The sequence below is a fragment of the Larimichthys crocea genome, chromosome XXIV (genome assembly GCF_000972845.2).
Source record: "Larimichthys crocea isolate SSNF chromosome XXIV, L_crocea_2.0, whole genome shotgun sequence".
In the NCBI taxonomy this organism is placed as follows: domain Eukaryota; kingdom Metazoa; phylum Chordata; class Actinopteri; family Sciaenidae; genus Larimichthys; species Larimichthys crocea.
The window spans coordinates 5673017-5687002 of NC_040034.1; the positions used below are offsets into that span (position 1 = coordinate 5673017).

Sequence of the window (13986 nt, forward strand, 5' to 3'; positions counted from 1 at the left end):
GAAAAAAAAGCAAAAAGGGGGGGGGGGGGGGGGGGGGTTCAGCTTCCAGGAACTGTGTACAGATCCTTGCAACATGGGGCCGTGCATTATTGTGCTGTAACATGAGGTGATGGTTGTGGATGAATGGCACAACAATGGGCCTCAGAATCTTGTCACGGTATCTCTGTGCATTCACAATGGCATCAATAAAATGCACCTGTGTTCGTCCTCCGTAACATACGCCTGCCCAGACCATAACCTCAACGACACCACAGGCCACTCGATCCACAACATTGACATCAGAAAACCGTTCACCCATGCAACGTCACACATACTGTCTGCCCTGAACAGTGAAAACCGGGATTCATCCGTGAAGAGAACACCTCTCCAACGTGCCAGACACCATCGAATGTGAGCATTTGCCCACTCAAGTCGGTTACAACGACAAACTGGAGTCCGGTCGAGATCCTGTGAGGACGACGAGCATGCAGGTGAGCTTCCCTCAGACGGTTACTGACAGTTTGTGCAGAAATTCTTCAGTTATGCAAACCGATTGTTGCAGCAGCTGTCCGAGTGGCTGGTCTCAGACGATCTTGGAGGTGAACATGCTGGATGTGGAGGTCCTGGGCTGGTGTGGTGAGGCCGGTTGGATGTACTGTCAAATTCTCTGAAATGCCTTTGGAGACGGCTTATGGTAGAGAAATGAACATTCAATTTACAGGCAACAGCTCTGGTGGACATTCCTGCTGTCAGCATGCCAATTTTTACGCCATCAAACAGAACATCAAATTAGACATCCCAGTTCAAATGTGGCTCAAAATATTGGACTCTGTCATAGAACCCATTTCTCTATACTGCTGTGAGGTCTGGGGTCCACCTGCCAACCAAGATTTTACAACATGGGATAAACACCAAACCGGTCACTAAAGAAAGTGACCACAATATGCTCCATAAAGAGCCCTCACCCACAGAGAGACTATAGAGGGATGCCTCCATCCACAAACACAGGCAGAGCCACCAAACAGAAATCCATCAGACCAAACCAAATGATAAGAAAACAAAAAGAAAACTATCTGACACACTGGAAAGAATCAGCCATAACTGGAATGTTATGTGGCCCTAAACAGAAAATACACTGTGGCAGAATACCTGAGCACTGTGACCAATCGAAGCTCAGGAAATCCTGGACTGTGCACAGACTCAGTGAGCACAGACAGACCTGGCTCCACCCACTGCACACAACACGGGTGGAGACCGAGCTGCACCTTCTAACCACCTGAAACTGCACCAAGACATCAGAGACACGGACTTCATACAGATCACAAACACCCAGAAAGACTCTGAGACATCACACAAGATCCAAAACTTCATACCTGCTGGGTGAAGAACAGCAATGTGCAAACATGCAGCGAGATGTGTGAACTGCTGTGAGCACAGAAGGACGTCCAGGGGACAGAGGGACAGGCCGAGACCGTCTCCTCCTGCTGGACATCATTTACTCTGTATATAACTATTTATTCTGACAACGTTCACGTTCAACTGAGATCTAACTATTATATATCTATAACATAAGCCTTTGTACAGTGACAGCACAATTTTCCAATTTAATTATTATTATTTTTATTCCTGTATTTTCTGTTAAGACATCTATCCAAGCATTGCTTTGGCAATGTTACCATGTTTTCCAGTAAAGCTGTACTGAATTGAAAATTGAGAGAGCAAGTCAGAGAGAGAGAGACAGAGAGAGAGAGAGAGAGAGAGAGAGAGAGAGACAGAGAGAGAGAGAGAGACAGACAGACAGACAGACAGAGAGACAGAGAGAGAGACAGAGAGACAGAGAGAGTGCCAGCCTCGATAGGTGTCATTAATCACAGAAGCAGTTACATTCAGCAGGTAATCCCTGTTCCTGTGTGAATCCGTGCTTAGTCTATCATTGGTGTTTACCTGCGGTGTCCAGGTGAGTGACCTGTAGATGGGCGGGGTCAGAGATCGTGGGGGTCACGGTGGCACGGCCCGCTACTATCCTGAGGGCTGACTCCAGCAGCTGGCCCTGATTGGAGGAGAGGAGAGCCAATAAGCATTCAGACGTCGATCAGGTGTCAGCAGTAGCTCAATAGATGGGAGTTTACCTGTAGCTGCAGCTGATGACTGTGCAGCGTCTCCAGGTGACGCAACGTCTGGTGGCTCAAGCTCTGTCCACTGTCCACGCCCTCCCTGAGCACAGAGCAGACAGTGATGTCACAGTGATGTCACAGTGATGTCACAGTATCATATGAAGTATTTGAGTGTGTACCTGTGAACCTGCAGCAGCTTCTGAACCTCATCAGTCAGCTGAGACACCCGATCCTCCAGAGAGTACTACATCAACATAGGAAGTACTACATCAACATAGGAAGTACTACATCAACATAGGAAGTACTTCCTGTCTGTACCTTGATGAGGTGAGAAGTGTTGGTCTTGTCTCCTGGACAACCAGAGGACAGCTCTGCCTCCATCTGGACCTCTGCCACACCCACTGCATGCTGGGAGCTGGTCCTGGTATCAGGTGCATGCTGGGAGACGGTCTGCAGTGGGCCCGGGTCCAGCAGCTGCACCCTGACCTCCCTCCTGTGGGGGGCGCTGTGAGAGCTGAGCAGACAAGGCGTTCGGTAACGTTCAGGTACTGGTCTGGTAACGTTCAGGTAACGTTCAGGTAACAATGAGGTAACGCTCAGGTAACGTTCAGGTAACGCTGAGGTAACAATCAGGTAACGTTCAGGTAACGCTGAGGTAACGTTCAGGCAACCCTGAGGTAACGTTCAGGTAACGTTCAGGTAACGCTGAGGTAACGTTCAGGTAACAATCAGGTAACGTTCAGGTAACGCTGAGGTAACGCTGAGGTAACGTTCAGGTAACCCTGAGGTAATGTTCAGGTAACGCTGAGGTAGCACTGAGGTAACGCTGAGGTAATGTTCAGGTAACGTTCAGGTAACGCTGAGGTAACGTTCAGGTAACGCTGAGGTAACGTTCAGGTAACGCTGAGGTAACGTTCAGGTAACGCTGAGGTAACGTTCAGGTAACGTTCAGGTAACGTTCAGGTAACGCTGAGGTAACGTTCAGGTAACGCTGAGGTAACGTTCAGGTAACGTTCAGGTAACGCTGAGGTAACGTTCAGGTAACGTTCAGGTAACGCTGAGGTAACGTTCAGGTAACGCTGAGGTAACGTTCAGGTAACGTTCAGGTAACGCTGAGGTAACGTTCAGGTAACGTTCAGGTAACGCTGAGGTAACGTTCAGGTAACGCTGAGGTAACGTTCAGGTAACGTTCAGGTAACGCTGAGGTAACGTTCAGGTAACGTTCAGGTAACGCTGAGGTAACGTTCAGGTAACGCTGAGGTAACGTTCAGGTAACGTTCAGGTAACGCTGAGGTAACGTTCAGGTAACGTTCAGGTAACGCTGAGGTAACGTTCAGGTAACGCTGAGGTAACGTTCAGGTAACGTTCAGGTAACGCTGAGGTAACGTTCAGGTAACGTTCAGGTAACGCTGAGGTAACGTTCAGGTAACGCTGAGGTAACGTTCAGGTAACGTTCAGGTAACGCTGAGGTAACGTTCAGGTAACGTTCAGGTAACGCTGAGGTAACGTTCAGGTAACGCTGAGGTAACGCTGAGGTAACGTTCAGGTAACGCTGAGGTAACGTTCAGGTAACGTTCAGGTAACGCTGAGGTAACGCTGAGGTAACGTTCAGGTAACGCTGAGGTAACGTTCAGGTAACGTTCAGGTAACGCTGAGGTAACGTTGAGGTAACGTTCAGGTAACGCTGAGGTAACGTTCAGGTAACGCTGAGGTAACGTTCAGGTAACATGGTAACATATGTTGCCATGCCAACAAAGCTGCATTGAATGAACGGAGTGCTGTAGTGAAGCATCAGTGACACCGTACATGGTTCTGACATGGTTCTGACTTGGTTCTGACATGGTTCTGTCATGGTTCTGACTGAGAGTCCACAGCTTGCTGATTGTCGTCATATCACACACACACTCAAACAGAACGAGTGAAGAGTTTTTTAAACGTGAAGAACAATAAAATAATGCCCTTTCAATAAAAAATAAAAGACCCTCCAGAAAGTTGAAGCTGTCCTTCAATAGAGAGTGTTCATGAAGTTATTCTGTCACTCTGCTCTACAGCTCTCTGTCGTCCCTCCCTCACAAGACCCCCGAGTCTTTTGATTGGCTAGAATACATCATAGATCACGTCCACTGATGGTTGAAAAAGAAACTCGTCTGCCTAGTAACATGTGTCCATTCGTCCACTGCGTATGGAGTCTGCTGAACATCTATTTAGGCAACAAACCACAGATCACAGATATGTAAAACTTTAGACCAATCCACTCACAGAGGGATAAACCTGAAGTGGTTCAGGTAACGCTGAGGTAACACTGAGGTAACGTTCAGGTAACACTGAGGTAACACTGAGGTAACGTTCAGGTAACACTGAGGTAACATCAGGTGTTTTCTCACCGTTGTCTCAGAGCAGCGAGCACGGCTCCTCGACCTCCAGCAGAGAAACGTGATGTCAGCAGGTCACCTGTTGTTGTAAGCAGAGGCGGGGTCAACCACAGGGTGCAGTGTAATCTGTAATCCAGCAGCTGTTTGTCCTGATCACTGACTGTTGATGACTGACTGTTGAACACTTATTGTTGATGACTGACTGTTGATGACTGACTGTTGATCACTGACTGTTGATGACTGACTGTTGAACATTTATTGTTGATGACTGACTGTTGATGACTGATTATTGATGACTGACTGTTGATGACTGACTATTGATGACTGACTGTTGATGACTGACTGTTGATGACTGACTATTGATGACTGATTATTGATGACTGACTGTTGATGACTGATTATTGATGACTGACTGTTGATGACTGACTATTGATGACTGACTGTTGATGACTGACTGTTGATGACTGACTATTGATGACTGATTATTGATGACTGACTGTTGATGACTGACTGTTGATGACTGATTATTGATGACTGATTGTTGATGACTGACTGTTGATGACTGATTATTGATGACTGACTGTTGATGACTGACTATTGATGACTGACTGTTGATGACTGACTGTTGATGACTGACTATTGATGACTGACTGTTGATGACTGACTGTTGATGACTGACTGTTGATGACTGATTATTGATGACTGACTGTTGATGACTGACTGTTGATGACTGATTATTGATGACTGATTGTTGATGACTGACTGTTGATGACTGATTATTGATGACTGACTGTTGATGACTGACTATTGATGACTGACTGTTGATGACTGACTGTTGATGACTGACTATTGATGACTGACTGTTGATGACTGACTGTTGATGACTGACTATTGATGACTGATTATTGATGACTGACTGTTGATGACTGACTGTTGATGACTGATTATTGATGACTGATTATTGATGACTGACTGTTGATGACTGATTATTGATGACTGACTGTTGATGACTGACTATTGATGACTGACTGTTGATGACTGACTGTTGATGACTGACTATTGATGACTGATTATTGATGACTGACTGTTGATGACTGACTGTTGATGACTGATTATTGATGACTGACTGTTGATGACTGATTATTGATGACTGACTGTTGATGACTGACTGTTGATGACTGATTGGTCAAGCTGTCCTCTCACCTGTCTCTTCATCTCTGAGTGTCCCAGTGGAGGACTTCCTGTTTGGACTGACCTGCAGGAAGTAGAAACATCAGACTGAGAAACTTTCAGAATAAATGTGACAGGAAACCAGCGAGGAAGATCACAGAGCAGCTGTAACCATGGAAACGACAAGAAGAAGAGCAGGAGGACTCACTCTTCTTCGCAGCTCTTTGGTCGTTTCCGGTTTCTTCAGTGTCCGTTTATCTGCACACACACACACACACACACACACACACACACACACACAGTTAATTCAGAATGCTGCTGCACGTGTTCTGACAGGAACCAAGATCAGAGATCATTGTAATTCATTGTCATTTTATCAGTCATTGTAATTCATTGTCTTTTTATCAGTCATCAGGTTTCTTCCTCTTAAAGTTTGTTGTGTTGTGGTGTCGGTCAGGTTTATGACCCGCGGGTCGTCACTAATCAGAACCGGTGGTTCGATCCCCGGCTCGTCCAGTCTGCATGTCGAAGTTAAAGTCTCGGTGTGAATGTGTTCTGTGAGTTTGTGTGTAAATAAAATGTGACGTGATCTGATGATCGATGTCTGCGGGGGACGGTCACACTCTTACCGGGCGGAGGAGGGCCTCTGTCCGGCCTCTGTCGGAGCTTCAGCCGCTGCTGGCTCTCTGTCGCGGAACTCTGCTGCTGCCCGGCCGCAGGAGGCTGGACCTGCCGGTCCCGGACTCTCTGGACGGTGATCTGGACTGGTCCTGGTCCTGGTCCAGCTTCATGAACCCGAGTGGACCGGGTCAACACGTCCCCGGTACTCGAGCTGCAGGAGGACTGATCTGGACTGACGACACCGGGGAAAGCCCGCAGAGAGCCCGAGGCCGCCACAGGCAGCATACCGGCGGACAACCGGGAGACAACTGGGAGACAACTGGGAGACAACCGGGAGACAACTGGGAGACAACCGGGAGACAACTGGGAGACAACTGGGAGACAACCGGGAGACAACCGGGAGACAACCGGGAGACAACCGGGAGACAACCGGGGCTCCTCCGGTCCGTGACGGGGTGTCCGCCGTTAACCGTTCAAAGTTCCCGCTCAGCGTCACACGGAACCAAAGGACTGCTGCACCGCCAAACGTCACCGAGAGACGGAAGTGACGACAGAAACGGTCATTTTCATGACGTAAGTTAGAAATCCGTTAAAACCGGAAGCAACAAAACAACAAAACAACAAGACAACAAGACACAGCAACTGTTGCTGACAACAAGACACAGCAACTGTTGCTGACAACAACATGACGTACTTCCGGCTTCTGCTCCGGAGCAGAGAATACACACCGGAAACCGGAAACAAAGAAACGAATTTTATTGTGAAAATCTGTAAATACTTTTATTTTGTAAAGTTCAACATATAATTTATTTCAAGCTTCAAAAATTAAACAGACGAGTATTGAAATAAATATAAACAATTATAAATATATTAATAAATACAAATGAAGCTAATGTGTGCTAATGCTACATCGTCTTCTATTTCCGGGAGGAACTGTTATGTCGTGACTCTCGTAGCAGTCCGGAAGGTCTCTTCAGTGGCACCGTCCGACAGTTTCCGGATCCGCTTCAGTCACGTTTGTCCGTGAAGCTCGCGACGTGTCGGCGCCTTTGATCTTTGATCTGTGACGTGTCGGAGCCTTTGATCTTTGATCTGTGGCGTGTCGGTGACATGAAATAAACACGGCTTTAGTCTGACATCCGGTTTGTCTCTCTGTCGACCGTCACCACCGGAACCACCGGAACCACCGGAAGCTGAACAGAGGTCAGAACATCCGCCCTGCAGTAAGTCAGTGTGTGTCTGTGTGTGTGTGTGTGTGTGTGTGTGTCTCAGTCTGTGTGTCTCAGTCTGTGTGTGTGTGTGTGTGTGTGTGTGTGTGTGTGTCTGTGTCTCAGTCTGTGTGTGTGTCTGTGTGTGTGTCAGTGTGTGTGTGTGTGTGTGTGTGTCTCAGTCAGTGTGTGTGTGTCTCAGTCAGTGTGTGTGTGTGTGTGTCTCAGTCAGTGTGTGTGTGTGTGTGTGTGTGTGTCTCAGTCAGTGTGTGTGTGTCTCAGTCAGTGTGTGTGTGTGTGGTCCCGCTCAGCTCACATGTTCAGGTGTTTGTCCTCCACAGGTTCTGAATCATGGCGGTCCAGGTGTCCGAGTCCGACCAGATCAAACAGGTGAGAATGTCAGAAACACGAGACGTGACGTCACAGATGACATCACAGATGACATCACAGATGACATCACAGTCCGTCCATCAGAACGAGTTTCTATCATTCAGAACCTTTGATCAAGGTCGTTCAGGGGTCAAACTAACTTTTAAACCAATCAGACGTGACCAAATCTAAACCAATCAGACGTGACCAAAATCAGTTCTTGTTTCTGTCCCATCTGGAGTCAGATCACAGAATAAACTGTATGAAGCTGATAAAACCTGAATGTTCATTTTAAACATGATTATTATGTATTAGTGATAAAGTCTGTGAACATTTCAGTTCAACACGAGTCACTCTGTCTCTGCTCTGTAACAAACATCTGCACATATATATACAGATATATAACATATATATACAGATGTGTTTATATATATGTTATATATCTGCAGATATATAACATATATATACAGATGTGTTTATATATATGTTATATATCTGCAGATATACAGTTAGGCCCAGAAATATTTGGACAGTGACACAGTCTTCATGATTTGTGCATGCCACCACATTGGATTTGAAATGAAACAACTACAACAGAACTGATGTGCAGACTTTAAGGTTGGGGGGTTGAATAAAAATATGATTAAACATGTTTAATTGTAGCTATTTATATACAAACACTCCTCATTCCAGGGGCTCAAAAGTAATTGGACAAATAAACATAACCCTAAGTAAAATGTTACTTTTCAATATTTTGTTGAGAATCCTTTGCAGGCCATGACTGCCTGGAGTCTGGAACCCATCACATCACCAAACTCTGGGGTTCCTCCTTTGTGATACTTTGCCGGGCCTTTACTGCAGCGGTCTTCACTTGTTGCTTGTTTGTGGGTCTTTCATGCTCGATTGGGTTGAGATCTGGTGATTGACTTGGCCATTGCAGAATATGCCACTTCTTTGCTTTAAAAAAACTCCTGGGTTGCTTTTGCAGTGTGTTTTGGGTCATTGTCTATCTGTACTGTGAAGCGCCGTCCAATCAACTTTGCTGCATTTGGCTGAATCTGAGCAGAAAGTATATCCGTGTACTCTTCAGAATTCATCCGGCTGCTTCTGTCTTTTGTCACATCATCAATAAACACAAGTGACCCAGTGCCATTGGACCCATTGGAAGCCATGCATGCCCATGCCATCTCACTGCCTCCACCATGTTTTACAGAAGATGTGGTCTGCTTTGGATCATGAGCTGTTCCAATTCTTCTCCAAACCTTCTTCTTCCCATCATTCTGGTACAGGTTGATCTTAGTCTCATCTGTCCAAAGAATGCTGTTCCAGAACTGGGCTGGCTTCTTCAGGTGTTTTTTGGTAAAGTCAATTGGCCTTTCTATTTTTGAGGCTGATTAATGGTTTGCAGTCAATTGGCCTTTCTATTTTTGAGGCTGATTAATGGTTTGCACCTTATGGTGAATCCTTTGTATTTACTCTCATGAAGTCTTCTCTTTGTGGTAGACTTAAATACTGATACACCTGCTTCCTGGAGAGTGGGTGTTGTGAAGGGGTTTTTCTTCACCATGGATGGGATTCTGCGATCATCCACCACTGTTGTCTTCCATGGACGTCCAGGACTTTTTGACTTCCCAAGCACACCAGTGCACTCTTCTTTTCTTTTTTCTTTTTTTCCTCGGAATGTACCAAACTGTTGATTTGGCCACTCCAACATTTCTGCTCTCTCTCTGATGGATTTCTTATTTTTTCTGTTTCACCTCCTTTGACCACATGTTGTGTGTTCACAGCAACAGCTTCCAAACGCCACACTTGGAATCAGCTCTAGACCTTTTATCTGCTTGACTGACGACAGGTTAACGAGGGAAGAGCCCATGCAGCCTTGTTTTTTTTTGTTTTTGCAGCCTTCTGAGTCAGTTGTCCAGTTACTTTTGGTCCCTTGAAAGAGGCGGCTACATATTAAAGAGCTGTAATTCCTAAACCCTTGCTCTCAAATTACAGCTGAGTCTGCACTTTAGGCCTGATTGATTATAGAATTGTATCCTGAATATGTTTTCATAAACACATGACTCTGAGGGCTGGGATTGGCCCCCGGGCCAGACTTTGGACATCCCTGGTCTATACTGATAAATCACATTGATGATGTCATCTGTGTGACCTTCTTTATATGAACGTTCCCGTTTAATAACGTGTGATGTCACTTCCTGTTGTCAGTTCAAAGAGTTCTTGGGGACGTACAACAAGCTGACGGAGAACTGCTTCATGGACTGCGTCAAAGACTTCACCACCCGGGACGTGAAGCCTGACGAGGTAACAGGAAGATCAGCTGATCAGAGTTTCCCCGATCAGCTGACTCGTTACGTGTTAGCCCATTAGCATGTTAGCTTGTGTATCCTGGCACGAAACACTACATTACCCATGAGTCTCAGCTGCAGAACTGATTTAAATTGTGTGATTGGCTGTCTGTTGGTGAAATGCACCCTGGGAGTCGTAGTTGACCTCGTCCACGTTTGTGTTTTCAGTCGAGCTGCTCCGAGTCGTGCCTGCAGAAGTATCTAAAGATGACTCAGCGGATCTCGATGCGGTTCCAGGAGTACCACATCCAGCAGAACGAGGCTCTGGCTGCCAAAGCGGGACTGCTGGGACAACCGCGCTGATCCGGGTCCAGAACACGACCCGGTCCAGCATGTGGATCAAGACTGAACGTTGTGTTAATGTTTGAAATAGGTTTTCTTTACGTTTCCCTAAATGTCTGTCTGTGTTGAAATAAAATACATTTTTATGAAACATGAAGCTGCTGAGTGGACCTGAACGCAACACAGACACCTGAACGCAACACAGACACACACACACACCTGAATGCAACACACACACAGACACACACACACACCTGAACGCAACACACACACACACACACACACCTGAACGCAACACACACCTGAACGCAACACACACACAGACACACACCTGAACGCAACACACACACACACACACACCTGAACGCAACACACACACACACCTGAACGCAACACACACACACCTGAACGCAACACACACACACCTGAATGCAACACACACACAGACACACACACACACCTGAACGCAACACACACACACACCTGAACGCAACACAGACACACACACACACCTGAACGCAACACAGACACACACACACACCTGAATGCAACACACACACAGACACACACACACACCTGAACGCAACACACACCTGAATGCAACACACACACAGACACACACACACACCTGAACGCAACACACACACACACACACACCTGAATGCAACACCAACACAGACACACACACACACCTGAACGCAACACACACACACACACACACCTGAATGCAACACACACACACACACACACACACACCTGAACGCAACACACACACACACACACACACACACACCTGAACGCAACACACACACACCTGAACGCAACACAGACACACACACACACCTGAATGCAACACACACACAGACACACACACACACCTGAACGCAACACACACACACACACACACACCTGAACGCAACACACACACACCTGAACGCAACACAGACACACACACACACCTGAATGCAACACACACACAGACACACACACACACCTGAACGCAACACAGACACACACACCTGAACGCAACACATACACACACAGACACACCTGAACGCAACACACACACACCTGAACGCAACACACACACAGACCTGAATGCAACACACACACACACCTGAATGCAACACACACACACACCTGAATGCAACACACACACACGCCTGAATGCAACACACACAGACCTGAATGCAACACACACACACACTCTCTCACACCTGAACGCAACACACACACACTCTCACACTTGAATGCAACACACACAGACACACACACACCTGAATGCAACACACACACACACGCCTGAATGCAACACACACAGACCTGAATGCAACACACACACACCTGAATGCGACACACACACACACTCTCTCACACCTGAATGCAACACACACACACACACCCCTGAATGCAACACACACACACACACCCCTGAATGCAACACACACACCTGAATGCAACACACACAGACCTGAATGCAACACACACACTCTCACACTTGAATGCAACACACACAGACCTGAATGCAACACACACACACTCACACTTGAATGCAACACACACAGACCTGAATGCAACACACACACACACACCTGAATGCAACACATACACACACACACGCTTGAATGCAACACACACACACTCTCTCACACCTGAATGCAACACACACACACACACCTGAATGCGACACACACACACTCTCTCACACCTGAATGCAACACACACACCTGAATGCAACACACACAGACCTGAATGCAACACACACAGACCTGAATGCAACACACACACACTCTCACACTTGAATGCAACACACACACACTCTCACACTTGAATGCAACACACACACACTCTCACACTTGAATGCAACACACACAGACCTGAATGCAACACACACACACACACACAGACACACACTCACTCACTCACTCACACACACACACACACACACACACACACACACACACACACACTCGGTGACTCATATTTAAAAACTTTATTAGAAACAGAGAGCTGACAGTCCAACATGGCGTCTGGTCAGTTTCTGTGTTTACAGTCTCAAACCGCCGCAGCAAAACAACCACATAAAAAAACGTAACAACGTCAGAACAACGTCAGAATAACGTCAGAATAACGTACAAACAGCGTCTCTTAAAAAATATTATAAATCATCTTTACATGGAAAACGACTCGTGGACTTTATGTACAAAAACAAACAGCCGTCTGCACGCCGCACACCACAGAAGAAGAGACAGGAAGCAGCACAGTCCTCCAGGGGAGGTCCCCACACACACACACACACACACACACCACAGAAGAAGAAGAAAACAAATTAATCATTTAATCTGATTTAATGAAACTCGTCATGACTCAGCGTTTTTTAATTAACGTCTCACACACACACGCGCGCGCACACACACACACGTTTGTTAACTGAATTAATTTTAATGAATTTCAAAATAAAGTTTTGTCTCCTTCAGACTTTTCGATCCTACCAAAATAAAAGCTCTGATTTCGTATAAAAACAGGAAGTCAAACGTTTTTTCTGTTTTCTTAAAAAATTTGAGGAAAAAAGAAAATTTGCATAACGAGCTGTGCTTCGTCAGGAAGCTACTTCCTGTTCGACCCGGTGACACATTATTTTGAAATGAGGAAATAAGGAAGTGCTCTGTGGCGGCTAACAGACGGCTAAAAGTTTGTCTCCTCAGACAGGAAGTCAGTCCATAGGTGAGTGGGCGGGGCTAAGGCCAGGTGGTAGTGCCCCCCTCCCATCAGCCACTGTGTCAGTCGGCGCCGACGTTCTGACCTGGAAGGAGTTCATTTTTTCCCATCATGCCCTCACAGACCGTGTGGGCGGAGTCTGTGGCTACAGGACGGGTGGAGCTCAAGGTGGGCGTGTCATCACCTGCACTCCACGGCGACGGTGTTCTGAGTGGGCGAGGCCGAGGACGGGCTCATCCCGGTGTCCGAGGAGCCCGACGAGGTTGACGCCGTCGTGTTGGACACTGAAAAACAGACAAGACCTCACATGACCTCACATGACCACACGTGACCTCACATGACCTCACATGACCTCACGTGACCTCACGTGACCTCACGTGACCTCACGTGACCTCACGTGACCACACGTGACCACACGTGACCTCACATGACCACACGTGACCACACGTCGCAGATCACGTGACCCACACGTCGCAGGTCACGTGACCCACACGTCGCAGGTCACGTGACCCACACGTCGCAGGTCACGTGACCCACGTGTCTGCTGACATGAGTAAACACTGTTTTTTCCCAGCATGCCGTGCGCCTCCTACCTTCCCGCTCCTTCTTCTTTAGTCTCTTCCGGCGCCGGTCGATGGACGCGACCTCAGACTTCAGCGTCATGTAGTACTTCCTGATCTCCTGAAGCTTCTCCTGCAGGAAGGAGATCCTCTCTGTGCTCGACATGCTGTCCAACTCATCTGAGGAGGAGGAGGAGGAGAGAGAGGGAGGGAGGGAGAGGAGGAGGAGGAGGGGAGAGAGG

The 13986-nt window shown here is 47.0% G+C and overlaps 3 protein-coding genes across 5 annotated transcripts in view; 1 reads left to right on the top strand and 2 right to left on the bottom strand.

The window, feature by feature from the left end:
* kiaa0586 (KIAA0586 ortholog) overlaps positions 1 to 6984 on the bottom strand; it is a 26762-nt gene extending 19778 nt beyond the window's left edge. The window contains exons 1-8 of the mRNA XM_027275066.1: positions 6265 to 6984; positions 5844 to 5893; positions 5669 to 5720; positions 4478 to 4544; positions 2412 to 2607; positions 2273 to 2337; positions 2109 to 2193; positions 1924 to 2029 (exon numbers count right to left, since the gene is read on the bottom strand). Coding sequence (XP_027130867.1) covers positions 1924 to 2029; positions 2109 to 2193; positions 2273 to 2337; positions 2412 to 2607; positions 4478 to 4544; positions 5669 to 5720; positions 5844 to 5893; positions 6265 to 6541 — 898 coding nt within the window. The 5' untranslated portion in view covers positions 6542 to 6984. The remainder of the gene's footprint in view (positions 1 to 1923; positions 2030 to 2108; positions 2194 to 2272; positions 2338 to 2411; positions 2608 to 4477; positions 4545 to 5668; positions 5721 to 5843; positions 5894 to 6264) is intronic.
* Positions 6985 to 7288: 304 nt separating this feature from the next.
* On the top strand, positions 7289 to 10623 carry timm9 (translocase of inner mitochondrial membrane 9 homolog). 3 transcript variants are annotated; one of them, XM_027275221.1, is made up of 4 exons: positions 7289 to 7479; positions 7789 to 7854; positions 10045 to 10140; positions 10353 to 10623. In XM_027275221.1, exons 2-4 carry the CDS (start codon positions 7816 to 7818, stop codon positions 10485 to 10487), a joined length of 270 nt encoding a protein of 89 aa, XP_027131022.1. In that variant the 5' UTR covers positions 7289 to 7479; positions 7789 to 7815; the 3' UTR covers positions 10488 to 10623. The 3 variants fall into 3 exon arrangements, with proteins under 3 accessions (XP_027131022.1, XP_019109606.1, XP_019109605.1); XM_019254061.2 differs by having other exon boundaries at positions 7289 to 7459; positions 7806 to 7854; XM_019254060.2 differs by having other exon boundaries at positions 7291 to 7479; positions 7806 to 7854.
* A 1821-nt stretch (positions 10624 to 12444) lies between these two features.
* The window catches only part of arid4a (AT-rich interactive domain 4A), a 12301-nt gene continuing 10759 nt past the window's right edge, over positions 12445 to 13986 (bottom strand). The window contains exons 24-25 of the mRNA XM_027274654.1: positions 13778 to 13924; positions 12445 to 13468 (exon numbers count right to left, since the gene is read on the bottom strand). Coding sequence (XP_027130455.1) covers positions 13365 to 13468; positions 13778 to 13924 — 251 coding nt within the window. The 3' untranslated portion in view covers positions 12445 to 13364. The remainder of the gene's footprint in view (positions 13469 to 13777; positions 13925 to 13986) is intronic.